General features: G+C 49.2%; 4 protein-coding genes across 7 annotated transcripts; all 4 read left to right on the top strand.

Moving 5' to 3' along the window:
* The first annotated feature begins 590 nt into the window (after window positions 1-590).
* On the top strand, window positions 591-3,308 carry FOXG_15349 (uncharacterized protein). Its single transcript, XM_018395438.1, has 9 exons — window positions 591-966; window positions 1,016-1,133; window positions 1,192-1,313; window positions 1,366-1,426; window positions 1,473-1,490; window positions 1,540-1,674; window positions 1,724-2,723; window positions 2,772-2,806; window positions 2,863-3,308. The coding sequence occupies exons 1-7, from the start codon at window positions 736-738 to the stop codon at window positions 2,644-2,646; spliced, it is 1,608 nt and encodes a 535-aa protein (XP_018255296.1). The 5' UTR covers window positions 591-735; the 3' UTR covers window positions 2,647-2,723; window positions 2,772-2,806; window positions 2,863-3,308.
* A 22-nt stretch (window positions 3,309-3,330) lies between these two features.
* Window positions 3,331-7,495, top strand: FOXG_15348 (uncharacterized protein). 3 transcript variants are annotated; one of them, XM_018395436.1, is made up of 3 exons: window positions 3,337-3,975; window positions 4,023-6,970; window positions 7,026-7,480. In XM_018395436.1, exons 1-2 carry the CDS (start codon window positions 3,481-3,483, stop codon window positions 6,498-6,500), a joined length of 2,973 nt encoding a protein of 990 aa, XP_018255294.1. In that variant the 5' UTR covers window positions 3,337-3,480; the 3' UTR covers window positions 6,501-6,970; window positions 7,026-7,480. The 3 variants fall into 3 exon arrangements, with proteins under 3 accessions (XP_018255293.1, XP_018255294.1, XP_018255295.1); XM_018395435.1 differs by having other exon boundaries at window positions 3,331-3,975; window positions 4,023-7,495; XM_018395437.1 differs by having other exon boundaries at window positions 3,337-6,970.
* A 108-nt stretch (window positions 7,496-7,603) lies between these two features.
* FOXG_15347 (uncharacterized protein) lies at window positions 7,604-8,789 on the top strand. 2 transcript variants are annotated; one of them, XM_018395434.1, is made up of 2 exons: window positions 7,604-7,778; window positions 7,829-8,789. In XM_018395434.1, the coding sequence occupies exon 2, from the start codon at window positions 7,867-7,869 to the stop codon at window positions 8,734-8,736; it is 870 nt and encodes a 289-aa protein (XP_018255292.1). In that variant the 5' UTR covers window positions 7,604-7,778; window positions 7,829-7,866; the 3' UTR covers window positions 8,737-8,789. The 2 variants fall into 2 exon arrangements, with proteins under 2 accessions (XP_018255292.1, XP_018255291.1); XM_018395433.1 differs by having other exon boundaries at window positions 7,604-8,789.
* Window positions 8,790-10,521: 1,732 nt separating this feature from the next.
* On the top strand, window positions 10,522-11,383 carry FOXG_15346 (alpha-N-arabinofuranosidase; the record flags this gene model as incomplete). Its single annotated transcript, XM_018395432.1, has 1 exon — window positions 10,522-11,383. The coding sequence occupies exon 1, from the start codon at window positions 10,598-10,600 to the stop codon at window positions 11,381-11,383; it is 786 nt and encodes a 261-aa protein (XP_018255290.1). The 5' UTR covers window positions 10,522-10,597.
* Window positions 11,384-11,407: the final 24 nt, after the last annotated feature.

The raw sequence follows: 11,407 nt of genomic DNA, 5'->3' as shown, positions 1-11,407 counted from the left end.
CCCTCAAAACTGCACGACGCCCAGCGAGGATACTTGCTCGTCCAATCAGCTCGCTCGCCAGCAGTTCGTGCCAAAACCATTTGGGTAGTGTCACATCCGCTTTGGGTCAATAGTTCAAAGACTATTGATGCAAACTCGTAGTGTGGGAAACTGAGACATGCCTAATCCAATACTCGACTAAATTAGACCATGTCTTTAAAATCATAAGCTGAGGTATAATCTTATCATCAAGATAACGCCATATCATCTTATCATCCATCAACACCACGCACGCCGTATTTTGGTGTTTCCCCGCTCTCAGCTGCATGTATGGCTTACCCTCTGCATCGCATTATTGAAATCCTGCATTTCAGCGCTGCTCAGATTCCTCAATTTGGATACTACACATATGCCGGTAGAAAGCTCACGCCTAGACCGACGCAAATATTACGACGTTGGGGGTGGTATTGACGAATGAGTTGGTGCTGATATGGCGGTGTTGACGATGACTTCGTTCGTAATCTCTGGCGCCACCATGCGGGTTTTTACATTTTAGTTCATGGCTTCTCAGCCGCTGCAGTATTGCTTATCATAAAATGTTTGGGTAGCATGGGTTATTGTGAGAAGATACTGTGTTGGGCGTTTATATCAACATCTCTTCTCCATCAGGGTCCGCGTAGCCCTCCATTTCTTTCCAGCTGCCATTCCTACCCTCTTCTCCCCATTTACAACCGGTTACCCTTCAAGCCTTCCAATATGGGTTTCTGGAAGAGACTCACAGAGTTTCTCTTCATCCACCGGTTCACAGACCAAACCAAGTTCTCTCATACATACTCCCCGGTTCAAGATCTTTCCCTTGTTGATGCTTTCGATGCAAAGTCTATTGATGGAGCCTGCAACTCACCTACGAATAGGAAGTGCTGGTCAACTGACTTTGACATCTATACCGATTATGAGGAGATCATTCCAGAGGGCAAAGTTCGCAAGGTAAGTCATTCATCTGTTGCGCTTTGAGGCCGATACTGAAGGGATGCAGTTTCTTTTGTACGTTACTAATGAAAGGATCGCACCTGATGGATACTGGGTTGATCGGATGCTGTTCAATGGAACGTATCCTGGACCGACTCTTGAGGGGAACTGGGGAGATACGTTTGGTAAGTCATGTTGCTTTGCTACCTCTTTGCGTCCATATCTGGTCTGACCGTTTGCAAGAAATCACTGTCGTGAATAAATTGACCAACTTCAACGGCACTTCGATCCACTGGCATGGTATCCGCCAACTAAATACCAACTGGATGGACGGCGTATCAGGCGTGACAGAATGCCCGATCCCAGTAAGCCTTGAACGCCTTCTAACACTAACCTCCAGAGTGCTGACAGGTGTAGCCGGGTGAAAACTTCACTTACAGTTGGAGAGCTACACAATATGGAACATCGTGGTATCACAGTGAGTCATATCTCCTCAAATTGCTGACAATATCTAACAATCTTAGGCCACTTCAGTCTACAGTGTTAGTATCTAAGCTCTTCTATCACCATTTCCTACTAACGCTAGGTTAGATGCCGATGGGCTAGCAGGCGCTCTCAAGATCAATGGGCCGACTAGCATGAACTACGATGTTGATCTTGGACCAGTTCTCATCACTGATAACTTTCACAAAACTACCTTCTCCCAAGTCCAACTCGAATACCTAGGTACTGCTCCCTCTTCCAGCAGAATCTCATTAGTACTAACAGCCAAAAGGCCGCCCTCCAGCTCCTGACAGCATGCTTATGAATGGCAACGGAAGATACTACTGCTGTCCCTCTCTAGACAAGAACTGCAAGGGTGACTCCAAACTCACATCATTCCACTTCGAGCAAAACAAGACTTACAAAATGAGCCTCGTCAACACCGCTGCTTCAACGCACACAACCTTTTGGATTGACAGCCATAAATTCTGGGTCGTGGCCACCGACTTTGTCCCCATTGAGCCCTACGAAACAGACATGATCAACATCGCCATTGGCCAGCGCTACGACATTATTGTCAATGCAACAGCTGTCAAGGGGCATAATAGCAGAAACGTGAACTTCTGGATGCACGCTCGCGATTGTCAGAACGGCGGCGCGAGGTCCAATCTTGGCATCATCCGCTACGACGCTACTTCAAAGTCTATCCCTTGGACACCTCCCCCCAGACAGGATAACATCTGCTACGGGTGCCAAGACGAGCCCAGTGAGAAACTCAAACCCATTGTGAAGCGTAACATCACACAGCACAATGAGGACTACATCAAAAACTCATTCAAGGTGCATCTCGTCGGGTATCCCAACGAATTCAAGAAGGACTCCCTGATGCACAAATGGGTCCTCGCCAATTCGTCCTTCTATCTTGACTGGGCAGAACCGAGCCTAAGTCTCGTCAAGATTGCTTCTGAAAAAGGATGGGATAACCCTCAGTTTCCTGTTGGATATGAACCTGTGACTCTCGACTACAAGAATGGAACGTGGGTTGCTTTTCTTATCGAGGGCAAGTTTACCGAGTCGATTCATAACTCTACGACAAAGGGGCATCGCAAGGTTTACAAGACGCAAGCACCTGTCGCGCATCCTATTCATGTGCACGGACATGACTTTGTTCTTCTCGATTCTGGAACTGAAGAGTTCAATCCCGAAAAACTTTAATCTTCAGCTGGACAATCCTCCGCGTCGGGATGTTGTACTCCTACCAGTCGATGGATACATTATTATCGCCTTCCAAAGTAAGTAATCCCTTTATTTTAGTGGTATACGGGACTAACATTTTCTAGTCAACAACCCTGGTGTTTGGCTAATGCACTGTCATGTAAGTTTCGCCGCACTCCCCAATCTCGATCCTCGGAATTAATGCTCCGCCCTCAGATCGCTTTCCACGCATCGGGTGGTCTGGCGCTTCAGTTCGTTGAGTCCCCTGAAGTTATTGGACCTATGTTTAAAAATTCGGGGATCTTGCCTACGTACTCCGAGACGTGTGCAAACTGGGCTGCGTATTATACAATGTTTAACAAGCACAACAACGCGACTCAGGATGACTCTGGTATCTAGGTAGTGTAGCGGCAGATCAGCATGTCTGGGGCTTAGAGGCTAGCAAAAGCGACCCATGACTTTTGAAGAATGACCGCAGGTTTCGGGGTATCATTGTGAGCAGGGGTTTTTAGCTGAATGAAGTGCATACACTCTACCCAAAGAGAAAGGGTCCTCTAATCCGAGGAATTGAAGAAATAAAAACGGTCTAAATAGCGCTTGTCTCGGCATGAACAATTATGACGACATCTTTGTCAGCCCCTAAAAATGTCTGTCATTCCCGCGTTAAGTTTGGGTCACGAGCCCCTCCCTCTCTTCTCCATCTCCATCAAATTCAATTCAGTTTGAATTCAATTCCTCTAACAATTTAATTTTCGACGATCCCTTCCCTAAAAGTTCCCACACCCATGCCTCGTCAAATTCAATTCAATTCAGTTCCTAGATAATCATCACTAAATGCATTTCTTCCCCAAAGCAGATGCCGCGCTCCTCTCCTCAACAATCGATAAACACTCTCTCCCTCCCCGTCCAAAGGCGATCGGCCCCGTTTTCGATGCCAACAACTTCAAGGCCCCGATAGAGCCGTGGACTTCCGACGTCGATTCGTCCTTCTACCCTCCGAAGCCAGATCCGTTCGGTCCGTCGTCGATACCGCCGGAAGCGCATTGTGCGTCGTCTTCGAAATATGTGCGGTCGCGTTTGGCAAAGAATGAAAGGCTGAGGCTGTCTATGCTATGGTATTATGCGAGGGATTTAGACAACGAGCCTGAACTCCTTGCGGGACTACAGGAGAAGGCGTGTCTTGCTCAAGAGTCGTCGGGCTGGGAGTATGCTGTTGTTGGTGTGCTGGATGTCAATGTTTACATTCGTCTGGCCACGGTAGGCCTTCAACTCGCTATTCTTCCCCGTGGTGAAACCCTCTGCGCACATACCGTGACTCAACCACCCGGAGTATAGTCACTGCTACCTCTCTGACGCCCTTCGCTAAGCCTCGATAGAATGTCTTCCTCTTGCCAAACATGCTCCAGGACTGGAGATTTCGCGAGTCGCCATACGTTGAACACGGTGGACTCGTCGCATATGCTGGTGTCCCGCTCCGAATGCAACACGAGTCGGGTGAATGTGTCGGACTCGGTTCGCTGTGCGTAGCGTCAGCGACGGGTCGAGATTCGTTATCCAAGACACAACAGCTTGCACTAGCTCGATTAGCCGACTGGATCGTTCACGATATAATACAATGTGCACGAGCACGACGCCAACGAGAACGTCACCGATTTGTTGAGCTTATCGCAGCCGTTCAACAAGAGCCCGACGGCGACGATATCCAAGAACCTATCCTCCGGATCCTTCGACAAGCCTTCCCCGACGAGTCAATAAGTTTGCAGTCTACGGGCACCGATCAATCAACGGTCCCGTACCCCGCGACGACATCAGATTTGAAGCATGGATTGTGGGAGGATGATGAATACATCGAGGACTTTATCGCGAACTCCAATTTCGACGAGCCACCTAAAGATCGAGTAGTACGCTTCATCTCAGCACAATGCGAAACGAAACTCGGCCCCTCGGTCCTTGTCGTTGCGACAAAGGATTTCCGAAGAATATTTGACGATGTCGATTCTTGGTTTGTGCACACCTGCGCTACCATGCTCACCCAGCGATGGCAGAAACGTCTCCTTACAGAAGTCATGCGAGCGAAAGAGAAGTTCCTTCGCGGCGTATCGCACCAGCTCCGAACCCCGATTCACGGTATCCTCGGCGCCGCAGAACTATTGACGGAAGATCTAAAGGCGTTGACAATGCCTGGAAGTTCGGCGTTGCGGCCTGGCGTGGAGGCGATAATGAAGCCGCTTGCTGAGCTGGGGAAGTCGTCCATCTACCTCGATACAATATCTACTGCGGGCAGAGAGCTCATGTCGACTGTCAACAGTATGATCACTCTCAACCGCTGGGCAGATATCGCTGCGGCCGAACGACAATACGCTACGCATGGCATCGAGTCTCTGGAGACGGCGCTCGTCAAGGCATTGGCCGACTTCACCTTTAGGGACACGCGTACACGAGCCCCCGTCTTCTTCCATCACAACCTCACACCAGACTCCGAAGGCCTTCGAATCGACATCAACCTCTTCCGAGACAGTATCCTTCCCCTCATCGTAAACGCTGTACAGAACACGACCAAAGGAGTAGTCACCGTCACACAATCCTATACACAAGACACAAAGACGCTCGTGGTGGATGTTGAGGATACTGGCTGCGGCATTCCTCCTGAAGATCAAGGTCGCATCTTTGATCTATACGAGAAAGTTGGCGAGCACTCAACCGGCGCTGGACTTGGCTTGACCCTCGCGACCAAGTTTTCTGCACTGCTTCACGGTTCGATCGAATTGGTGTCGTCAGATGTTAATCGCGGTTCTCACTTCCGCGCGACGTTCCGCGACGTTCGTCCCTCGGGTTCTCCTCCCACCGAAATAACAACCTTGCAACTCAAGCACTTGCCGTTGAGCTACCAACATCTGCCGTCCGATCCCCCCGACGTGCAGCTATCCTCGAACCTAGCGAAATACCTGTCCCGAAATGGATTTTCCTTATCGAACGACTCGCAAGACTGCCTCAATATCATTGACTACATACGCGATTCGACCGAGCGAGAGAAATATCACTCTAGACTACCGAAGGGGCAAGTCGCTATTTGCTTAGTCCCCAACTCGGATGAATCAGACGTTCCCGAATCATGTACCGATATCGTCTTCGTCAATGGGCCATTCTCATCATCTACGCTGGACTCTGCGCTCCAGAAAGCAGATGACCTACTCGCACGACTACGTAGATCGACAAGAACATCCTCACAACCATCTCCCGCGCCCGTCGAAGATCCGAAATCCCTCCTGACACCCCCCGACCCAACAACCGAGAGCGATCAAAAGTCAACTTCAGACGAAGGCTACGATTCCGTCACCAGCTCTTCAGTCGCTCTACGAACAACCGAAGCACTTCTAAACGAATCCGTCGCAAAAGCCGTATCCCAAATCGAAGCAGCTACAATCGACCTCCCCATCCGCCCCCTCATCCCACCCACCACCTCAAAACCCATGACCCTCATCGTGGACGACAACGCAGTGAACCTGCGCATCCTAGAAATGTACTGCAAAAAGCGCGGTCTTCCCTACCTAAGCGCCATAGACGGGCACCAGGCAGTAGAGCTCTTTAAGAAGCAGCAGACCTCCTCACCGATCGACCTCATCCTCATGGATCTCCAGATGCCGGTCTGCGATGGTATTAGCGCTACGCGGCAGATCAGAGCGCTGGAGAAGACGAGCAAATCGGTGTTGTTTATCGTCACGGGGCAGGATAGCCAGATGGATAGGGAGGCGGCGAGTAAGGCGGGTGCGGATAATTATCTCGTTAAGCCGGTGGGGATACGGATGCTGGATAGTAGTCTTAAGAGGTATTTTCCGGACCTGGTGACGAGCTAGAAGAGGAGAAGGGACTGGACTTCTGAAGGGGGGAGTTAGGTTAGAACAGTACACGAATACCCATGTTTTGTTTTTGGTGCGAAGATCTAGGGAGTTGATTGTGTCCGATGTGTTCACGTTGCGGTGTTGATAGTAAGGCGATCTCTGTCGAGTTCAGATCACATTACTAACCATGTCCTTCTCGATGGATAATTTATTCCGACGACAACTGATCCTTGCTTTGCAAAAGAACTCTATGCGTGGACATTACTCACGACACGTTGGCGTAAAAAGGCCGCGCGGTTGTTCCTCCACCTATAGCATCGCATTCGAGCTCGCGAAGCTCGCGAAAGAATAAGCTTTCGGCTTTACCGATCTCGCGTTCGGGCGGCGTTATTATATGTGTTAACCGATCTCTACAGAGTATTATTGTCCTCGGTGTTATGCCTCGTCTTCTGGTACGAGTATAGCATGAGATTTGAAGCTTGCTGGTCAGTTCAGACGTAGGAAGAGTTTGTTTAGGCCCACTACTAAAGTCGCATGAAGCAGTCTGGTTTTATTCGGCATTGGTGTGTCTGCGGTTGACGAAACGGCCCGGAAGATGCGGAGGGATGGTCTGATCATCACCCTTGTCCGTACGGACGTCCGGGTCGGTAATAAGACGCTGGTGCTATTGTAGATCAACGCCGGTAGTTACGTGTGCCAATGATGAGTTATCAGTATCATCTCTTCTCATTCTTTCGTGCAATCCACTGGAGTAAACTTGAACTCTGTTCTGGTTCTGTGGTTGCATTGCTGCAATATCTTGCGTGCTGGGCTGACAGTGTTGAAGTTGACCATCATCCCACAATGGCGAACCTATTCAAAACCATCTCAAAGAGCGAGTACGAAACACTCCAGTTAGTAAAAACGAAGCCGAAGACCAAAAGCAGTCATCATCGATCCAATTCTCTCGCATTCGACGTTACATCCCCGGATTTAAATCTCCTATCACCAACACTACACTCTAACCAAGCCTCTCCAGAGAGCCAATCTTGTTTTCCAATCCCTTGGCATTGCATCCTCAGCGCTCACGCCAAGCAAAAATAGCATCATCACCCGCTCCATCCGCCCCCAACTCTCCAAATACCAAGACCGTTCTGACGCACTTGTCTGTCACTAATCTTTTGCCACTGACGTACGCCATAACCGTTAGAACTGTCTAATAAAACCGACCGAATGCCCCTGAGTGATTTAATGGTGCTTTTTGTGTCCTCTGTAGTGTTTTTGTAAAATAAGCTTATTTTTAAGGTTATGCACGCCAATTCTTCTCACAATGGCGACGACATCGAATAATGTGTCGACTACAGAAAATATAGCGCTCTCTTCTGCTCCGAGCACACCGTCTATGCCGAGCAAAAATGAACAGCCCGATACTATCGCCCGCGGTCCTCCACCACTACCGTATAACCTCCACGAGCACAAACTCATGATCTTCCTGTTTTGGTTCCTCATCTTGACAGAATGCACACTCATCCCGATTATCTTTTACTTCACAATCTCAAACCTGACCGATTTACGTCCGGGCGCTATGTTTGCCATCATCACGGCAATGTTTGGGTTTATATCAGGTGGAGAATATGGTCTTCGCGGTTTACGGCTTGCGTTGAAGCGTGATACTTATCGTCCTCTTAACGGTGCAGGACGATGGAGTTTTGATACGGTGCATCTTGTTCTCGGCCCACCGTACTTTGTCATGACGGCTCTTATGATTGGGTTCAGCATACCTGATCCGCCGATGATGAGGGGTTTGAGTATCATCATGCCGGTCGGTATACTAATGGTAACCACATACATGATCTGGACCGGGATAGCGTATCATTTCGGCTGGAGACTTCGCTGGCACCGCTTAAGCTCCCACGTCATCGGCGACAAATATCCTCCCCTCACATTCACGATCATGGAGGATATCACAGCTTGTGATGGGGGTGGCGGGAAGGAGTATAGAGAAGCTGCTATGGCGCGATATAACGCGTCGCCGAGGTTTAGAAGGATGCTTGTTGAGATGCTCTGGGCCTGGGCGATTACCGGGTCGGTTGTGAGCATTGTTTTGATCGTGTTGGCTTGGGTGTTGCCTGTTGAGGTTGGATATACGCTGGGATGGGCAGTTCCGTCGGTTTGGGGAGCGATTGGGGCGTGGATCACTATTAAATGGGGGCAGAGATCATTACGGATAGAAAAGGAGAATTGGATGAAGGATCATATGCCGAATGCATAGATTGCTTAGAATAGATGTGTACTAGATATCTGTCCTAGAAATATACTTTTTTTATGCTATACTGTTTAGTCGACGTTGCGTAGGGGCTTAGTTGAAGTAACTATGGTCACCACTGTGGCTCGGATTATTAGAGAAGAAGTTTAGAAATTAAGTCTTTGCTAGAAATACAAGGTTTAAGACTTAGGAAGAGCTTGATGATCTTTTTTAAACCACAAGGTTTATAGAACTGTTTAAAAATTTGTTATTACTCTCTATTAACATCAAGATCAAGCTATTGTGGTGTGTTAATTATTCTCTATTCAAAATATTCTTAGAGTATAGGGTGAGCTTCAGTGACTTCATTCCTCTTATCTTATCAGTATGTAGCACTACGTCTCGCTTCCATTCCCCCTTTTGGTCGTCCTATCTTATCTCTTCCAGGAAACGGATATTACTTGGCGTTTCAAGGGGACGTCCATCACGCTATGACAAACCCACTTTGTTCTCGCCTTGACATTTAACATCAGACATGAAAGAAGCCGAGTTCCGTGGGAAAACATTCAGCCTTATCTGAAGTCATCTTGCTCAATCCCCCTCACCCTCACCGCCAAAATTCCCATCCTCATCAACACTTCCAAGTTCATGATATCTTTGACTTACACGGCTGTATGCACTCCGCATTCATCCCCCGCATTCTGTGTTTGCTATTCCCTATTTCCTGTGCGACTCGCATAGTTTAATTCGCCCGCTTACACCAAATCTGGCTAAAATACAATTTACTGTTAAATACCAAGTTGAGTCTGATAGGCGGAATAACAGACCGCGTGTGAAACAACATATCAGTAGTTAATTCTACTGGCACGCTAGTAATATATGACAATCGTTGACCCCGATGCCTTTAGCCTAATGAGGCCCTTTGCCGTGCCGGGGTTGTTTTTCAGGGACGAATCTGGGGGGTTGACTAGATTTACCGACGGGCTTTACATCAAAGACGGTGAACGGTGCAATTCTATAGGTGCGCCAATATCCCGCTGTAATTTTTTCCTGCGCAGCTGGGTTCCTGGGGTGCATACACATTTGCTCGCCACATGGCATCGTAAACTAGACTGTTCATAGTAATGACCGCGTCAGTCCATTTGGGAAAGGACATCATGTGGTGGTCAGGCCTGTCTCTGGATTTCTCGTATCCCGCGGGAAGGCCCAATGAGATGACAAAGTGGAGGCTGAAACCAGGCCTGCCAAGATGAAACCCACTATGATTCAGCTTGGCAAATCGATTCTGTTTAGATGAAGCTGAGAAACATGCCGTGTCTACCGCTTCGTCACGTTTCCTGCACGCAATGCAGGACCCAAACAAGAAAGTTTATACTCTTGAAATGGAAAACGCAGAAACATGTGTATTCGTCACTGCTTCAGCTTCAGGCAAACGCACGTTCAAGCTGACTCGCACCACAGCATTCTGTAACAAGCAAGGCTACTTTTCTCTTCTGGTTAAATTAGCGTAAGCCAAGTGTACCTGGCTCGATCGAGCTAATCCAAAAGAAGAAACACTCGGATCCGTCTCCGTGGTTCCAAAAGGAACATGCTCGTTTACACTCGTTCAGCACCCTCGATCGATCCTTGTTTGGGTCATTGTTTGGATGATCTAGAACAAGTCTGTGTTGTATCGTTGTATTCCTGTGGATACACGATATTTTCTCCTCCAATGCCAGCTCGATTATTCCCCAGCAACGAATGATCCCCATACAAATTAAGGGCCATCTCGCCATACATAGTCCATCTACTAAGTCATATATAATATACTGACTTCTTCCTCGTCGATCAGTCTTTTTTTTGTATCATCCCAACCTCACCTCATCTCCTCAACTCCTCAACCATCACCATGAAGTTCTTCAGCAACGATCTCAGCCTGTTCTCCACAGGTCTGCTGCTCCTCGCCTCCGTCGGCGATGTCTCAGCCCAGTGCGCTCTACCCACCACCTACAAATGGACTTCTAGCGGTGCCCTCGCCCAGCCCAAGTCCCCCTGGGTCTCTCTCAAGGACTTCACCGTCGCTCCCTACAACGGCGGCCAGCTCGTCTACGCCACCACCTACGGCAACGGCTGGGGATCCATGGCCTTCAGCCCCGTCTCCAACCTCAACCAGCTCAGTTCCGCCACCCAGACCGGCATGACCTCTACGGCAGTTGCCCCCACCCTGTTCTTCTTCAAGCCTAAGAACATCTGGATCCTCGCCCACCAGTGGGGTCCTACCAAGTTCTCCTACAGAACTTCCAGCAACCCTACTAACCCCAACGGCTGGTCTGCTGCCCAGCCTCTCTTCACCGGCGAGATCGCCAACGCTGCCTACGGTCCCATCGACCAGACCGTCATTGGTGACAGCAAGAACATGTACCTGTTCTTCGCCGGTGATAACGGCCGCATCTACCGCGCCAGCATGCCTATTGGCAACTTCCCCGGCAGCTTCGGCTCCCAGTCCCAGATCATCCTCCAGGACACTGAGGACAACCTCTTTGAGGCCGTGCAGGTCTACTCCCTCCAGGGACTTAACAAGTACCTCATGATCGTCGAGGCCAAGGGCAAGAACGGCGCTTCTTCGCTCTTTCACCGCAACAGCTCGATGGCCAGTGACGTCAATGCGGTACGAGTCACCCTCGCGGCAGGCTAACAGCGGTCTACCTGGACCAACGAC

The sequence above is a fragment of the Fusarium oxysporum genome, chromosome 5, assembly GCF_000149955.1.
Source record: "Fusarium oxysporum f. sp. lycopersici 4287 chromosome 5, whole genome shotgun sequence".
NCBI classification, from domain to species: domain Eukaryota; kingdom Fungi; phylum Ascomycota; class Sordariomycetes; order Hypocreales; family Nectriaceae; genus Fusarium; species Fusarium oxysporum.
The sequence above is the reverse complement of the archived record's forward strand: the minus strand, read 5'-3'. Positions and strand labels throughout refer to the sequence as shown.

Excerpts from the sequence above, each read along its gene's own strand:
- FOXG_15348 (XM_018395435.1), top strand. The coding sequence starts at position 3,481 with ATGCATTTCTTCCCCAAAGCAGATGCCGCGCTCCTCTCCTCAACAATC. Across the intron at positions 3,976-4,022 it reads CCGTGACTCAACCACCCGGA|AATGTCTTCCTCTTGCCAAA; the intron begins GTATAGTCACTG and ends AAGCCTCGATAG.
- FOXG_15349 (XM_018395438.1), top strand. The coding sequence starts at position 736 with ATGGGTTTCTGGAAGAGACTCACAGAGTTTCTCTTCATCCACCGGTTC. Across the intron at positions 1,134-1,191 it reads GAACTGGGGAGATACGTTTG|AAATCACTGTCGTGAATAAA; the intron begins GTAAGTCATGTT and ends ACCGTTTGCAAG. Across the intron at positions 1,314-1,365 it reads TGACAGAATGCCCGATCCCA|CCGGGTGAAAACTTCACTTA; the intron begins GTAAGCCTTGAA and ends TGACAGGTGTAG.
- FOXG_15347 (XM_018395433.1), top strand. The coding sequence starts at position 7,795 with ATGGCGACGACATCGAATAATGTGTCGACTACAGAAAATATAGCGCTC.